Source organism: Limulus polyphemus, unplaced genomic scaffold (assembly GCF_000517525.1).
Source record: "Limulus polyphemus unplaced genomic scaffold, Limulus_polyphemus-2.1.2 Scaffold1430, whole genome shotgun sequence".
NCBI lineage: Eukaryota > Metazoa > Arthropoda > Merostomata > Xiphosura > Limulidae > Limulus > Limulus polyphemus.
The window spans coordinates 205,153-218,781 of record NW_013667040.1 but is presented as its reverse complement, the minus strand read 5'-3'; the positions used below and the strand labels follow the sequence as shown (position 1 = coordinate 218,781).

Genomic DNA, 13,629 nt, shown 5'->3' with positions numbered 1-13,629 from the left:
CATCTTCCCTGTGTTGAAGTTGCCAGCATTGAGCTCTTTTCGTGCCCAGGTTATTACAGTGCCAGCAAAGTCCCTCAATCTTCTCTGAAAGCTGCCTTTTCTGACCTTGAATCCAGATGACTGTACCAACCTTGGTACCTCTGTACTGGACTTAACGTAGGATTCAAATTCAAGAGCTCTGGCCATTGCATCCTGCATAGTAGAAGGGCGTGTTTGTTTTACTTGTATCTTCAGTTGTGGACTGTCCAAGGCATCTACAAACTGATCCCTCAGCAACAACTTGGGGAGATCGGGTGGTGCAGTTGGGTAGGCCTTGTGTGCTATACTTTTCAAATCCTGTGCCAGCTCTTGCAGGCTCTCCCCTTTGGCACGGACTCTCGTCCTAAACCTAGCCCTGTAGACTTCAAACTGATTTTGGGTTCCATACCTGAGTTCTAGAGCAGCTACCAGTGCTCTATAGTTGTGTATGTCGTCTGCTGACAACTGTCCAAGTATTTCCAGTGGTTGACCCTTCAATAAAATACACAGTTTGCAAGATGTCAGAGGAAACACCAAGTACTCTGCAGGCATGACAATTATATTAGCAGGTGATTGGAAGCAAATTTTATCAGTAGTTTGCTATGTTTCACGACCGCAAATTGTTGAAGCCAACCTCAAGAAATCTTACTTCTGGGAACATATTCAGACAATGGAACCAAAGACAGATGTCAGAATGACAACTGCCAGTACTGATGAAAAGTCCTCTTTTGCCAGGTTTTTATAGACATTGGAAATGGCCAAGTGCCAATTGATCAGGAGATTGGACCCTATAAGATCAAGTTTCCAGAAGAACTCCTCCTGCAGTAAACAACATGCTGATCTTTGCAGCAAAACTTTGCTGACCCTTCTTGGCTTGCTAACAGGGCCATCATATCTCCTACCAATGAGGCTGTACAGAGAGTCAATGAAGTCATGTTGAAAGAATTTTCTGGTCCAGAACGAACGTGCAAAAGTTTAGATACTACTGGAGATGAGACTCGATACCCACGTGAATTTTTGAATGAGATCAATCTCTTTGGACTTCCTCCTCATCTGCTGAAGCTCAAGGTTGAATGCCCCATCATGTTACTGAGAAATTTGGACCCGCAGAATGGACACTGTAACAGCACAAGATACACTGATTGTTATCAGTCTTCAAGATTACATAACAGAGGCGAAAATTGCAATTGGAAGCTTTGCTGGTGAAAGAATCTTCATTCCAAGGATTCCTCATATTTCTCAGGAACACGAGTTCCCCTTCAGTCTTGGCCGGAAACAATTCCCAATAAAACTAGCATTCGCCATTAAATCAAACTAGTCGAAGTCAGACTCTGGCCCGGATTAGTCTGTTCTTACCAAAGAACTTTTTTTTACCATGGACAGTCAGTTTTATGTAGCCCTTTCAAGAGTGGGAAATAAGTACAAGATCAAAATCCCTGCAGAAAATGCAACATTTAAATCAAAGCAAGAAAAATTTATTAATAATGTTGTTTACCAAGAGATTCTCTTCATCTAACAACCTGTCTGTGATAAATCAGTAGCTTTGTGACATATAATTCTTATTTGTGATAAAATTGTGTTACTTAAATAAATCACAAAATAGAACATGATAATATCAAAGTAAAACTGTGGAGTTAATATCATTACAATTTTTAATAAAGATGGGTATATAGTCTCTCGCTATATCTATATACAGTATTTACATAAAATAATATTTTCGCAATAATACAGTTACAAGCGTGGTCAAATCCATAGATAGATAGCATTTCTTCTTACTATAATGGAGCAATGGCATAGCCATGTATATATCTATGGTGCCATCTGTTGTGCTGAAATACAAGATCTCAATGCCAGAAGTAGTGATTGAGGTTTAACATTTAGCGACATCTATCGAATGTCACCATAAACAAAACCCCATAAAAAAATGTTCACACTTTTTTGAGTATTCGAGATTCAGACAACTTTTTTTCTTACAGCAAAGCCACATTAGGCTATCTGCTGTGTCCACCGATGGGAATCGAACTCCTGATTTTAGCGTTGTAAATCCAAAGACTTACCGCTATCCCAACGGGGAACAAGATTTAGACAATTAGAAAAATAACTATGGTATGCGCAACAACCATTTATTTATCACAGAACACAGATTTGACTAAAAGTGCTCTCCCATACAACAAGAACACGACGTTCACTAAGACTGTACGTGAGGGTTTGAATCACATCTTTATTGATGTAATTTGTAAACGTAGTACTAAATAACAGAAGTTCTTATAAAACTATTATTTAAAAAAATAAAGGATAGTACTTTCAATATATAAAAACATTACAGTTTATGTCAGCTCTGTACATTGAATTATTTAGTACATTAACTTATATATAAGTTGCGTATGAATAAAAGAGTACAATCAGAACACTTATTCCGTTCAGTACTTGTTTGTTTTTGAATTTCGCGCAAAGCTACACGAGGGCTATCTCCGCTAGCCGTCCCTAATTTTGCAGTGTAAGACTAGAGGGAAGGCAACTAGTCCTCACCACCCACCGCCATCTCTTGGGCTACTCTTTTACCAACGAATAATGGGATTGAACGTCATATTATAACGCCCCCACGGCTGAAAGGGCGAGCATGTTTGGTGTGAAGGCGATTCAAACCCGCGACCCTCAGATTGCGAGTCGAGTGCCTTAACCACCTGGCCATGCCGGGCCCCGTTCAGTAGTTCACAGAAAAAAAAAATACTTTTTTAAAAAATGTTAACTTTTTTTTTATTTATATACAATTAGGTATGAATACCATGATTAGTAATTAGTAGCGCAAACAGCCGCCCATAGGGCGGCGTTTCTGTAATGGCAAGTCACGTCTATAATGGTTAATTTTGCGATGCACTGAAAAAAAACAAGTTTTATAACACAAATATTTACAAGTTCAGTGTTATGTAAACGGAATGAGAAAGAAGACACAACATATTTGGATGCAGTACCAACTCTTTTATTTTTAGCTGCGGTCGACTACACTTTTAAGTGGTTTTGTTAAGCGGAAAACCTTACTTCTAAATGACAAAGAGGAGATAGCAAACACTTAATTTCAATCAATTCCTGCTCTGAAAAGTCACAAGAAACATATTTCTTAATAGATCTTAATTAGCAACCCGAAAGTAAGGTAATATCCGCTATAGAAGTGGCATACCAAAACTCTAATGACACAATGTTTACATCTCTAACAAAAGAATTTCATTTCCTACTGGTGGGAAGAATATTATTAATAAGAAACATTCCTGCGTACAGAACAAGAAAATCTTACGCGCAAGGCAGGCAAGGGAAGAATTACAGTGAAATAAGAAAGAATGTAAAACAAGTATAAACATTTACAAAAAGAAAAATACAGATAAATCACGGGAAAAAAACACATATTGTTAGGGAAAGGAAAAACGGATTGTGTTATGCAAAAAAAAAAAAAAGAATATAAATTTCAGCAGAAACTAAAAAAGGGGGGACTTTCTGTAGCACGTGACTTTCATTCTAGATTATTTTAGGTTACTGTAATGAAAAGAGATTTTTTATTTAAATTTGAAAATGTGCATAAATTCCAGACTTAACATCATAGCATCGTTTCTAATACAACACAACAGATGACAACCCTTTTGTTGCTGTTCTAAAATAATGCAAGAAGACAACAAGTCATTTGAAACCCAGTTTGTGTAACAATACGAACATGTTCATTCAGAGATCTCAACTATTAACCGTTTTCTGGAAACTTGTTTACATTTTCGTTATATATATATATATATATATATATAAAGTTGATTTGTCGTACAATATAATACATAATAAAACTACGGTCTTATTCTGACCAAAAGAAGGTGTTTGAGATATTCAGTATTTTTAAAATAACTGAAAATATAACGCAAAAAATAAATGACTAAACTGAGACAAAGGCGATGGTTGAACTTTACAAAATTTTGTACTGAAGCTTATGTAGCTCTTAATATTTCATTATCTAATGAATTACCTTCTAATTTTCACATACAGACTTTTTATTTATTTTTTTTACAATTTAGGGAAGTTTTTATTTACTTGGTTTACGATACATACGTATCAAACTAAGTAAATATTAATAGAAAAACTAAGTTATTAAACTCATTTATATTAGTTTTCACCTAAACCATGCGCATCAGACGTAACAATTGCTTATTTCAGCCTTAAATAAAATTTCACAAATTAATAATATTTACAGAAGTAGTAAATACTGATAAACATCAAGCACGATAATTATCACTCAATAAGAACGTGAAATAAGAAAAAAAAATCATTAAAACTCAATAATAATACTGTACAAGTAAATGACAAGGTACCTAAATAAAAGGCAAATATTTCTTTCATATCGTCTTAGCAACAAGAACTAAAAACACTCACGCAAACAGAATTTCAGAAACTTCACGCTCATCTAAGAATGTTGAGTCGTCAAAAATAAAATCACGCATCATGACACTGGATTCACCAGTTTATGTTCTTTCGGAATCTGGTCTGCCATTTTGTTTTTTGTTTGGGGTAGGGTGGGGGATATGATCTTTCATTTTTTTTTCGTTATTTTATTCTCTTGAGGGATCTGACCTGTCACGTCTAAGTCTTAATTTTTCTGGGATCTATCATTTTTTCTTTAGTTTTATTTTTTTAGGGATTCTAATTTGTTATTTCAAGTGTAGTTTTTGAATAACTTCTCCACGCGTATAATTGTTTACATAACGCTCATTTCTTTGTTGTTGTTTTTTTATTCATAGAGAAAAGTTTGTTACTACTGGTAACTTTTGGATTGTTAGTTCATACCCTTCCTGCGCAAAATTTCTATTTATTTCATAAACTTTCATTCTCCTGTTACTCCTTTAAGCTTCCACAGTACTACATCATAGATAAGATACAAAAAGATACAGTATATTCTCTAGTCCAGCTTCTTCTTTCTTTCTTTCTTTCTTTATTTTTGCTGAATACCGTTTGTGTTGGTACACAGCTTAATGCATACTGCATTATATGCCACACAAGTTCAAAAACATTAATGGACATTTAGGGTCTTCAGATATGTCTCATTTTTGCCAGTTCTGCGCAAAAAACACCTGGCGTGTTAATTATTAACAATAACGTTTAATGTTTGAAAGCGCAAAATTATTAATAAATTTTAAAAACATATAACGCAGTGGTGAAGAACGCCAAATTGGTGAAACAATGAGTCTTTTCTAAGCCTAACAGCAGTGGATAAGTTTACATTTGGTTGTAGGTCGTAATTCTTCACATTTTTGTTAATTAGTACAAGATAAATATCTGCAGTAAAGCATGAGTTTAATCACTAACATTTTAATTAGTACCTTCATCTAGTTCACGATACTGTTGATTACAAAAGGCACAGGGCAAAAAGAATTTATAATTCACGTCAAAGGCCAATAAGAATCTATTACGCACATTTTATATTTTTTACAGAAGTCAGATACAGTGGATGAGCCACTGGGTTATGTTATCACGTGTATGTCTATATCACTCCGAGTTTTAAGTACTATTTTGTGACAAATATCTTGCTCTGGCGATCTTATGAATTATCTCAAGCAAGTTAGTAGCTCTAAGAGTATTATTAAGCGCTACTTTTCTAATACTGATTCTTATTGAGACTCAGAAATTATGAATTGTTATCTGTCAATACCTTCCCTGATTGGTTATTTGTCGACACAAAAGTTAGTAACTTAACGGTCCTTGCAATGAAACGTGCTAGATAATTTCAAATTTTATGACTAATAACATATTAATTAAAACCTCACACCCATATATGTTCACCTTAAAACAATTTATAAGCTAGTTGACACAGTAGGGTGTACATCAGCCGCGTACAGTTTACACGTTGTAATAAAGATGCCACTTTTCATTTAAGAATTCAAAAAACTTTAACTTCATTACTTACAAGCATTTAACACATGACAAATTACGTTCGATATACATTCTACTTATTAGAAACATCTGAAACATATCCAAAACTTGAATCTACTGAGAACGACGCTAAACTGATTTTAAGCATGATAAAGTACAATGAACATGCTTTACTTGGTGAGACTTTACAAGCAAGTTATTTAATTAGTTTACAGCATTCTTTCAGTAAAGAACAACTACTAATACATCACCATATAAATAACTAGACAAGAATAACTGTTTTTCTAATCTAATAGATCAATTATAGTACTTCTGTAAAATACCGAGTAATATAAAACAAAAACGCACAAGACATGAAGGATAACAGAACCTAGTCTCTCACACACATTCATTACAATCTTAACACCAAAATCCCTTGAGGGCTAATGTAAGATTACATGAAAATATTATATGCTTATTTCAGTGAGAGGTGACAATTAACATACTTATTTCGCAAACTGCAAGTTTAGTTAATTGTTCACTTAAGTACATTAACACTTGTGTACTCCAACACGAAACATTCTTTACGATAACACAAAAAACACATTTGGCATGTAATGACACTTACTCACAGCTGAAAACTTCATACAATTGCAAAGAAAGCACAAAATATATACATATATAGTATACTATATTGAAATTGACAGCACACACGTTAGCCTATTTATTTAGAAGTTTTCCTGAAGAAATTAAAACTGTGACCTGTTCTCAATTTTCACTTCTTTTTTTCAGAAAAACTTCTAACATATATATACATATTTGTTTAACAGAACCTTGTCTGTCACACATTCATTACAATCTTAACACCAAAATCCCTTGAGGGCTAATGTAAGATTACATGAAAATATTATATGCTTATTTCAGTGAGAGGTGACAATTAACATACTTATTTCGCAAACTGCAAGTTTAGTTAATTGTTCACTTAAGTACATTAACACTTGTGTACTCCAACACGAAACATTCTTTACGACAACACAAAAAACACATTTGACATGTAATGACACTTACTCACAGCTGAAAACTTCATACAATTGCAAAGAAAGCACAAAATATATACATATATAGTATACTATATTGAAATTGACAGCACACACGTTAGCCTATTTATTTAGAAGTTTTCCTGAAGAAATTAAAACTGTGACCTGTTCTCAATTTTCACTTTGTTTTTCAGAAAAACCTCTAACACACATATATATATATACATATTTACCCTTTATCTATGCACTTCTTATAGATTTGTAAAATATGTATAGTACACTTATGCTTTATGTATAATTTGTGCAAAGCAATACCATTATAAACAAGTGTTCGCCAGATCATAAAGAATTTTTATGCACATACAAACAATTCTTTACAAATAGTTTACTAAGGAAAATGATTACTCGAATACAAACTCACAGAAATATCATACAATATCACTACCTACAGCTGGAATGATGGCTCACAGAAATAACGAAGGTCTTCAGTTATCCTTTAATTAGACAGTTTCATATGAATCAGTTCTACCACAGTTTATACCTGGTAGCAAGTTTATTAGTTTTAATATTCTAATAGTTGCTCTAATGTTTGATTTTATTATTTTTGTAATTTTTAAAATGTTTCAGGTTATTTGCTATAACCAAGAAAATACTTTGTGTAGGCCGTAATGCAATTGATTCTCCTTACCTTTAACAGGCATTTTATATTAATATGTTAGAAACACTTATAACTATGTACGAGATCTTTTAGTTCAACTATCACCTTAGTCTTCCCTCACATTTGCTGCAAGACCCAACAAACACAGATTACTAATGCTATGTACATTAGCTGCACAAGAAAATATTCAGCAGGCCAGCTTGCTACAGAATGGAGGATTATCATTCAGACTACATTAAACAGCATAAAGTATTTGTATTATGCTTTCTTTGGTGTGATTTTAATTTTAAAACCCAAGAGACTTCCAGCGTACGAGATGGGCAACCCTTATTCATCATATATCACATTTAAAATTTGTCTTGTGACAATCCTGGATTTTCTATTTTAATAGGTTTTAGTATAAGATAATCATGCAATAAAAACTTTTAATCCTATAAACTGTGACCACACTTCGATAATCTTAAAGATATAACTTACATTTATCAATTGTATTGCTGAATTCAGAACTAACATATCATTATGAAATGTAACTCAGGTTTTCAGGACAGGAATCTCTATTTACATTGCTGACATCATTAACATACATCAGATGAAAGAATAATGATAGTCCAGTGTTATCTAGTGATACTATTAGAAAGTACTGAATAACTGAACCCTCAATTCTCGCACCAATTCTCAACTGTAATTGGTCAGTACTTATTATGCAATAATCTATGTTGGTGTTTACTGTAACTATAAAAAGCAATTTTTTTTGTAATGAATAAGTTATAGCTAAGGAAAGTCCCTGAGATCAGAAATCAAAGGTTAAAACACACTTTTTTTCTTAACGAACATACACGTTCTATAAACCTGAGCTAACATTTTATGACTTACTTTACTTACTATTATCTTATGTTAACAAAGCATGTGTATGAAAATAAGAATAATGCGATGATTAATACATAAACATTATGACGATACACAACTTATAGCTCACTACAAGTTACACAAGAATTAATTTAAATATACAATAAATTAAAGTCACCTCTGTGTCATTTACACAAGTAAAAAGGGTTTCTCTCTCTAATATGCAATTTTTTTTAATATTCATACTAGGACTACATTGCACAAACTTTCTAAAATTTATTCAGGTTTATTCTAGTCAATTTGAACAATTCTTCAAGTCTAATATCTTTTTCTATGCTGGTAAGTTACAAGTTATGTTATTTCATAATGTTATGACGTAAAAAAAGAAGAAGTTTTCAGCACTTGTGTACATTTTTAGACTTGTTTCTTAAAAAGAATGAAGTATGTGAAGAGCATAAAAATGAATGCAGGAAAAGTGTGAAGCAATTACTTGTGACTGTAGGTGGTTGCTGAAACAGTCACTACCTTAAGAATTTTCTCTCATGCTATGTTAACAACACTACTTTAAAATCAAGTTCTGATATCTAATTTTTGTAATTGTAAACTACTTGGTCTTCATTCTTCATAACTAAAGTGAAGTTAACTTGTACAAGTCTAAATTTTACCCTTATTAGGCTTAACAAAAGAGCAATGTTTTGTTGGTACTTTTATATTTATCTATTTATTTAAATATTTTATAGTTGCTTATTGTTTAGTATCTTCTCATTATTTTCTTTAGCATTAGAAATTCGGCACAGGAAGGAGTATAAAACAAAACTTGTATCATTGTATAGATTCATACAAGAAGCTCAAACCTTTCATGAGTTACTTTCTTTAATATTTCTAATAAGACGTATCATGTTTCTGTTATCCTGACTTCTTTCTGTGTAGTAACAAAAATACATCTAAAAATATGATTAAACTCCTTACCAGTAAGCCTAAAATAAGGGTTACATAAACCTAAAAAGATTTCAAAGTTTAATCTGTCAATATCTCATGTTTGTATTTTAAACACAAACTAAAAACAATATTTGTGAAGTGTTTGATGTTCAGCATATAGGTTATTTTTAGAAACTTCTATTTTTTTCAAATCCTATTTTCAAAGGTTTATGATTGCTAGATTTTGCACATTCTCAACAGCTTAAATACACCCTCCCTATTACGAAGCTTATACAGAATAGATTTATATCATACATGTAAATACATATTCATCTAGACATTTTAATACATGTTGCTCATGAAAATTAAGATAAAAATCATCTCATAAATTTATATCATTAAATGACATAAAGTAACCAATAACTTATAACTTAGAATTTTACTGTGCATGTCTTTAGAATTTTACTTGTACTTGGATGCAGTGTAGTGTAACAGTTGATTCAAAATTACATACAATTCTACTTAACGTTTTTACATCTTTTCTTACAAGTAAAAGCAAGAGTTTTCTGGAACAGATTATATTATGAAATATGCACCAGGCAGAATACTACAACAATAAATTTTTGAAGCTAACATTTAGTAATGCTAAGAGCTTGGTAATATAGGTTTTGCTGAACGAGATTTATCTGCTCCAGTAGACTTCTTTTTCTCCTTACGGTTTTGATCGTCCTACCAACAAAACACGACATATAAATGAAATGCCAGCTCCTTCTTTAGCACAAAAATTAAGCACACACAGCTATCAAAACATGCTGCTCTATAAAAAAAAAAAAAATGTGTCTAAAACATTTATATTAATACAAAAAAATTAACCAGAGACTAATTTTATAAAATTTAAAAAGAAAATAGAGAGAGAGACTGTGTGGACTAGTTTACTGAATTGTAAGCCTACTGCAGATTTTTTTTTATACAAGATTGTTTAATTGTTCAAACAGTAAAAAAGAAATGTGTAATAAAATAAGTTTTCAAAATTCTTTTAATAATACTTGACTTTCGTTTCATACCTTTGTAACAAAATTATAAAAGTATTGAGAGGTCTGAAGAATTGGTTTTACTATAAATGTTCAGTAAAATTAGTACTATAAAAGATTCAGTAATTTCAGCAAAGGACAACTGCTAAAAACTACACAAAAAATAACACATGTACAATCAATATATGCTGAACATAGTACTGTAAAAAATGTTAAAACAAAAAAAAGCTAACTGAAGAAATTCGTGTCTCTTTGACAACATAAATATGACTGATAATTCTCTGAACATTTAATAATCTTTTTTGTTTGTTTGTTTTTTGAATTTCGTGCAAAGCTACCTCAGATTACGAGTCGAGTGCCCTAACCACCTGGCCATGCTGGGCCAATAATCTTATAAACATGGATACACAAAACAAGGAACGCACGAATTAATACATGTTTCAGGCTCTAATGATGATATGGATAAAACTTCTCTTTCCACAAGTATTTCAATTACACATCAGTAGAGGAATCTTTTAAAAAAGCACTTACTGTAACCATATTGTCATAGCTTTAAACACAAAGTATTCTTAAAATATTTATCAGTATCTAAAATTATTCATAAGAAAAAAAAAACATTTATTTACAACACAAAACCAAGTCCAGTCACATTCTGCTAAAAATATACTGATTGAAAGGAACAGAACTATTCATTGCTTTACTTAATAATAATATACAACTTAAGCAGAACACAAAACAAGTCCAGTTCTGTTGTAAAAAATATCTAATTGAAAGTGAACAGAGATAGATAACATAAATAAATTAAATAATAAGATTACTTAATTGTACTGTCTGTATATGTATACATGTATATTTAATAAAACTTAATAAAAATCAATTAGTTAATGTTATTCTAAATAGTTTCTGTATTTAACTGATAATAGATCTACATTTTTAGTGTAAATCCAAGTTTTGTTTTATTAACCTATGAATCATTTGGTGAGAGTTACAAACACTTTCGATACAAAACTGAATGTTTATTTTAGTTTCATGAAATTTGGAGAAAAAAAACCAGAAAAGCTATAGCCATTTTTGGTGCATACTTTATCATCTGTCAGCTACATAGAAAATTATTAGCTAGCAAAAAATTAAGTTAACTTGAAAAAACAAAACGGCCTTTAGTCAGCATATAAGCAAGTTTATTTTTTTGTTTTTCCAAGAAAATAATTTAATGAAGTTTGTTCTGCCACATTGTACATTAACACCATTTTCTATAGCTATACATTAAAAATCTAGGTAACTGACAAATATAAAATCTGATAAAAATATCATATATCTTCTAATTAATTAATCATATTCATATCATACATTAACACTTTTTTTCTATAGCTATACATTAAAAATCTAGGTAACTAACAAATATAAAATCTGATAAAAATATCATATATCTTCTAATTAATTAATCATATTCATAACACATTTTTTCCAGTGATATATTAAGGAAAACATTCCACTACTATTAGACTTTTGTGGTGTTTTAATGTTTCTTTATTTATCACTTGATTCTTTAAATTTTTTTTTAAAGTAAAGATTGTGATCTAGAGCAGTGGTTCCCAAACTATTTTAGTCTGAGGCTCTCTTGATGTGAATAAAAAAGTTTGAAGCCCCCCCCCCCCACTATAAAAATGCCTTAAAATGTGATTAATCAATTTCAAAAAAATAATTACTAAGGAACCTTAATGATATCTATGAAGTACTTTTCTATTAAATTGTATGTTTGTAATTTAATGTGGCCTTTTCTTATCAATTTATATATATTATAATTAGATCATTAGCAATTTATTAATTATGTTTGGGTTAAATTTGTAGATGGATGAGCAATTAAATACACACTTAATTTTATGTAAGATTATCTTATTTTCGTTTTAAAATATGAAGCAATCCTGTAATTTAAGTTTTAAGATTAATGGTAACAAAAATGTAGAATTAAACATTTTATTTACAAATTAATATACAATCAAATTAAAATAAAACATAGCTGGTCCCCCCCAAAAAAGCTTTGGGAAACACTGGTTGAGTGTTTTATACATGCATTCCATAATAAATAGGTGTTTCAAGTGTAAGATATTTCTTAGTCATATAAAAAAAAGGTAAAAACTAAAATGCTAATAAATTTTGAAAGTTTCTCCACATTTACACAAGTTTGCCAGCATAATGTCTAATTCAAGTTTTAAACAAATACAGCAGCCAGTGAGAAAGATTCAGTCTAGGAAAGCTGCAATATACTATATTTCTAAATCAAGACATTCTCCTTGGATGTGTGATGCCTAGGAAAGCCCAAGAATATTTGATTAACTAAAAAAAACTACTTACCCGAGATCTTCTTACATCATGAGGAGAAAGCTTCTTTCTAAAACTATAGAAAAATGGAAATCCTAAAACAAACTGAACTGATACTTAACAAAAAAATGCTTAAAACATCAAATGGAAAAATACAAGGTTATGCATAAAGTAGTTATTTTGAATATACATTATTGTTAAAAATGAAAGTAGTCCACATTTCCTTACCTGTGAATCAATATAACTTTGCCAGCATTGTATTTGGCTTTATGTATTTTACTGAATGCTCTAACAGTATTACTTATAATTCAAGTTTGTCAAATAAAATCAAGTACAGCTCTGAACATGAAAACAATTAGAACATATTAATTTCAATTTCTCTTAATTGAAAAATCCCAATTTGTATTGATTTAATTCAGTTCCGAATTACTTGTAACTATAAATAATGCTTAAAAATAAAAAAACAGCTAATATGGGATATCAAAAATTTTTTGGGAAGTTTTTAATTTTGAAAGTGTGTGAGATACCTCCAGTACTTATACTCAAAATATTCTGGAAAAATCGGTTTTTCCTCAAAAATTGTGGACTAGTTCATCAAACTCTACTAACTAATTCATTTAAAATGATTGTTTGTTTGTTTGAAGTTAAGCACAAAATCACACAATGGGCTATCTATGCTCTGCCAACCACAGGTATCAAAACCCGGTTTCTAGCGTTGTAAGTCCACAGACATACCGCTGTGTCACTGGGGGGCAATAGTTTGTTTGTTTGAAGTTAAGCACAAAACCACACAATGGGTTATCTGTGCCCTGCCAACCACAGGTATCGAAACCCGGTTTCTAGCGTTGTAACGTCCGCAGACCAGTACCGGCTAGTGTCACTGGGGGGACAATAGTTAATTGTTTGAAGTTAAGTCACTAAAACC

At 31.4% G+C, this 13,629-nt stretch overlaps 1 protein-coding gene across 3 annotated transcripts in view; it reads right to left on the bottom strand.

Moving 5' to 3' along the window:
* Positions 1–2,976: 2,976 nt before the first annotated feature.
* Positions 2,977–13,629, bottom strand: part of LOC106463526 — a 49,977-nt gene continuing 39,324 nt past the window's right edge. For 2 of the 3 annotated variants that reach the window (XM_022391049.1, XM_022391050.1), the window contains 2 exons: positions 12,738–12,780; positions 2,977–10,083 (listed from right to left, as the gene is read on the bottom strand). In XM_022391049.1, the coding sequence (XP_022246757.1) occupies positions 10,000–10,083; positions 12,738–12,780 (127 nt within the window). In that variant the 3' untranslated portion in view covers positions 2,977–9,999. The remainder of the gene's footprint in view (positions 10,084–12,737; positions 12,781–13,629) is intronic. The other variant, XM_022391051.1, reaches the window with a different exon arrangement.